This window comes from Saccostrea echinata, unplaced genomic scaffold (genome assembly GCF_033153115.1).
Source record: "Saccostrea echinata isolate AGI-Se365-2 ecotype Australia unplaced genomic scaffold, CSIRO_AGI_Sech_v1 ptg000022l, whole genome shotgun sequence".
Lineage (NCBI taxonomy): Eukaryota > Metazoa > Mollusca > Bivalvia > Ostreida > Ostreidae > Saccostrea > Saccostrea echinata.
The window spans coordinates 1,448,951-1,453,122 of NW_026889771.1; the positions used below are offsets into that span (position 1 = coordinate 1,448,951).

Here is a 4,172-nt window from a genome sequence, read left to right on the forward strand (position 1 = left end):
TTTAAAATACGATATTTTCTGTGAATAATTAACATTTAGTATACGTGTTTTGGAACGTTAAAAAAGAGTATATGATACAAATAAATTATATCGGTTAAATATTTAGCCTAAACTACATGTACAATAAGATTCAAGGAAGTATTAACTTTGCGTAAAAACAATAAATATTAATATAATGTGTTATTTTCTAAACAAATTTAAGCTAAATGACATGATTTATATTTTGCAAGAAAATGAATGAAACATTTGGTAAAACTCGGAGCTTCTAGGCCCTCACCAACAGGCACGTAGTATCAGGGGGGCCACGGGGGTGGCCTGCCCCCACTTATTTCCATACCTAACCTTTTACTATTGAAAATGTTTATTGAGAGGGTTGTTGCCCCCCTTTTTTGTTGTAGCATAGTTAAATCATGGTAATTTGGTAATGTATTAATAAAATGTTGATTTGTTAAAGTTGAACCCCCCTCCCCCCCCTCCCCCCCAACCCACTGTTGTTCTCTGCGTACACTTCACTTCCATGCTGGCTACAGCTACGCGCCTGGTATGCAAGGGCATCAGGATATCCCACATTTCCAACTGTCGTTGATGCCCCTGGCATACCCAACAAACTAGACAGTGATTCCTTATATCAAATCGCCTGACTTTCAAAGATTTATTACAGAGAAAACAATTAGAAATGTAAATATATAAGAGATATGCATAGTACATGTATTTGGATTTTGATTTTGCTTATTTATGAGAAAAATACCAGCTGATGCATTTGGTCTTTTTTTCCAAAATATTGCATATTGGGTACATAATTTCCGGATAACTCCCCCTACAGTTTTCAAGATGGGGACTTCTTTATTTTGCGGATCAATTTTACACATATCAGATTAGTGCGTATTACTGGGATTTTGATTTTTTGTTTGTTTATGAGAAAAATACCAGCTGTTGAACTTGGTCCTTTTTTGAAAACAAAATATTGCATATAGGATACACCATTTGTCCGGATACTCCTCCTACAGTTTTCAAAATAAGAATATTTTTATTTTGCATATGAATTGTACATACATTGTATATCAAAGATGTGCATGGTACTTGAATTTTGATCATTTATGGAGAAAATACCATTTCTTGAGATTGGTCATATGCTTATAGGGAACGTTATTTTCTTGGTTTGTTACCTTTTTCAGAATAGGAAGTTTTTATAATTCATGTCATTGTGAGAAATACCAGAACTGTTTCCACAAATAAAAGAAAACCCTGTTTGCTCTTAAATTGACAGATTTTCCCTTGTTTTTATATATAATGGGGAGGATCTGTAAAATAATTTTTTATTTCACCTTTTTCGTCATGATTGTTAGGTTTTGGTACCAAAGTAAACGTCCGCGTTTAAATTACCCAAGAATGCAAGGGTGTTCGAATCGTGTAATTTCTCGGGGTGTTCGAAACAAAAAAAAAATCATATCTCTCTCTCTCTCTCTCTCAAAAAAAAAAAAAAAGACGAAGTTCATACTATTATCTTATATTCCTGCAGGGTGATTGACGATGTACATTTTAAGAAGATGGTTCCTTTATACCAAAAAGATTCACATTTCATACTGTCGTAAGCAACAGTACTGTTTCCCATCACTCTTATTCTTTACTTTTTAAAAAAATGTATACTGTTTCCTCCATCTACGAATCGAACAGCTGTAATTTCCAAACCGATTCACACGTACATTTTTTTTTATTTATAAGCAGATTCCTTCGGCTATGTTTTTGTTCCAACACACTGCATGCCAACATTCCCCATTCTATAAATATTTAGATGCTCAATGTATGTAGATTGGGATTTCACAACAGCTCCATAGGAACGTTGTAGTTCTGATTAGGATCACACAAAGTCAACTTAAAATATTGATAGACATTTAAAGCATTTTGCAATTGACATCGACCAGAGTCGTTTTTTTCCACCCGATCGACGAATTTAGACATGTTTAAATATACCCTGATTCCATGACAGGGGTTTAAAACACACAGTTCCGGTATAAACAACAGAGGTGGAGACGACTCCAATACACAACGCAGAACCAGGTGAGGAACATTATAAGTCTTGTTTGCTGTTTTTATGTGTCGTGTAGATCGATAGTAAATTGTTGGAATCACTAGGATTATTGTGTATATGGAGACTCGCTCTTGTCTTGCAAGTAATTGACGACTGTCAACCCTACTCCATCAGCATGATCAGACAACCACTAGAAGGTACATTACGAAATACATGTACAAAACCATACTATAACTATGCTCATTGTTTTCAGATTTTTTAATGCGTTGCATGACTGATAGATTATTGACAAAAGTTGGGACAAGAATTGTAAAGTTACCGACATTTTTAAAGAGTGTTCAGAAAGTTTTTTTTTTTTTTTTTTTAAATTCACCGATGAGTTATTTTATTTTAGATAAGGAAATTTAAATGATAATGGTAATTGGTTTCGTCTGTTTCATTAAAATAAATGGTTCAAAATGGATTTATATTGTTTATGCTATTATCTACGAAATGTACACAACTATTTTTATGTCAGTTTAATATCTGTACTAGAAACATATACGTGTATTATACCTATTTATCTGAGCATTCATTGTAATATAAGTATATCCAGGGAATTCATTTCACAGATGTAAAAATATGGCCCATTTTTGATCATTGATACCATCAAAAGTTGATATTATAATAAAATAAGTATAATAGATATTCAGTTACCATTATCTCAGTGGTTTTGGAGTGATCTAGAATCAAGCTTCTATTTTCTTGTTTAGTGCTAAAAAAATGATACAAATAGCTGTACAACACAATTTTTCATATATATAATTATATACATGTATACACTTGTATTTTCGTATTTTGGCTTTGAATATATACAAAGTAATTACAAATATACATAGTAGCTGTGGTGTAAAAATTGTATTTACAGAAACCATTTTCGCCTGAAGATGCTCAAGAAAAGCGCGCCAAACAATGGCGGATGATCTGGGGAGAACGCCCCTGAATAAATGGAACCTACTAAGTGGCGTGTTGCTAACACTGTTTGTACTCGGCATTGGCGTGACATTTCTATTTATTGGAATTTTTGAGGATATCGAAGATCTGGTTATTTTAGGGTCCATATTTCTAGTGTTCACAATTTTTGTAGGCATTTGTGTTTTTTCAACAGTGATCCGCCCTTACATTAAGTCCGGGAGGGTAGAAGACGAGGATTTTATAAGGTCGTACAGTCACGAGAATGTCGGGTTTTCTCGGAGTGATAATGACTTGAAGTCAACGGTTGCTTCTTTTGAGCGTATTCAGATTGGCAATGAGCAGGATGACGAATCCATCGACGGACACAGACGTGCGGAGAGTGTTATCGTGGATGTGAAATCTAGAGTGAATAGTGCTCACAGTTTGCAACGTCCGGTTGAAACTTACGGAAAGAAGAAACGTGTGACTTTCTACTGAGATTAAAACGGGTATGCTCTGACCTCAAAACTAAGCTTCAAAGTGGTGGATTTTACCTCAAAATGACGAGGAGAGGGAATTTTCTTGATATTAAAACAATAACAGCAAGGGATGAACATTGAACAGTTTTATCATAGTCTTAGAACATCAGTTGGAAGATAATTTATTTCTCTGTCTCATTCGAGGTCTCATAATTTATTGAGTTATATTCTATAAATTACTAGGTACTGGAGTATTGTAATAACGTTTTTCATTTAGCCTTTAGGCGAGGCATTCTGTCAATTTAGTCTTTCCATACATATCCATCAATTTTATATTTATTTTTAACATGATCATCCTCTCTTTGCAACAAATTTGAAACATGTCTACTTTGAGATGTTCATTACAATGACAGAACATTTCTATTGACGATTTGTTGAGTTTCTTTTATCTATCCCAAAAGTTTTACCGAGCTATATCAAGGAACATGTATGCCATTTGTGGGGACTACAAATCTCAATATCTTTTAAACCAATTTGTGATGAATATTTCCATTTCATGAAGATTGCGTTACCTAAAAAGTGTACTGACCACTTGTACAAGGTGGTTCCTTTCCCTTAAAATTGACAAGCTTACATACTTGCATGCACATTTGACAATGACTTGATTTAGAATTAGAGGGGGGAAGTGCTTTCACAATTTGAATTGTTTTGTTTAAAGAAGTTGCGACGCA

General features: G+C 34.0%; 1 protein-coding gene across 2 annotated transcripts; it reads left to right on the forward strand.

Annotated features, from left to right (window-relative positions):
* The first annotated feature begins 1,821 nt into the window (after positions 1 to 1,821).
* Positions 1,822 to 3,868, forward strand: LOC133190767 (uncharacterized). Of its 2 annotated transcripts, none has more exons than XM_061326455.1 (2): positions 1,822 to 2,058; positions 2,937 to 3,868. In XM_061326455.1, the coding sequence occupies exon 2, from the start codon at positions 2,981 to 2,983 to the stop codon at positions 3,458 to 3,460; it is 480 nt and encodes a 159-aa protein (XP_061182439.1). In that variant the 5' UTR covers positions 1,822 to 2,058; positions 2,937 to 2,980; the 3' UTR covers positions 3,461 to 3,868. The 2 variants fall into 2 exon arrangements, with proteins under 2 accessions (XP_061182439.1, XP_061182440.1); XM_061326456.1 differs by lacking the exon at positions 1,822 to 2,058 and adding an exon at positions 2,074 to 2,226.
* The last annotated feature ends 304 nt before the right edge of the window (positions 3,869 to 4,172 follow it).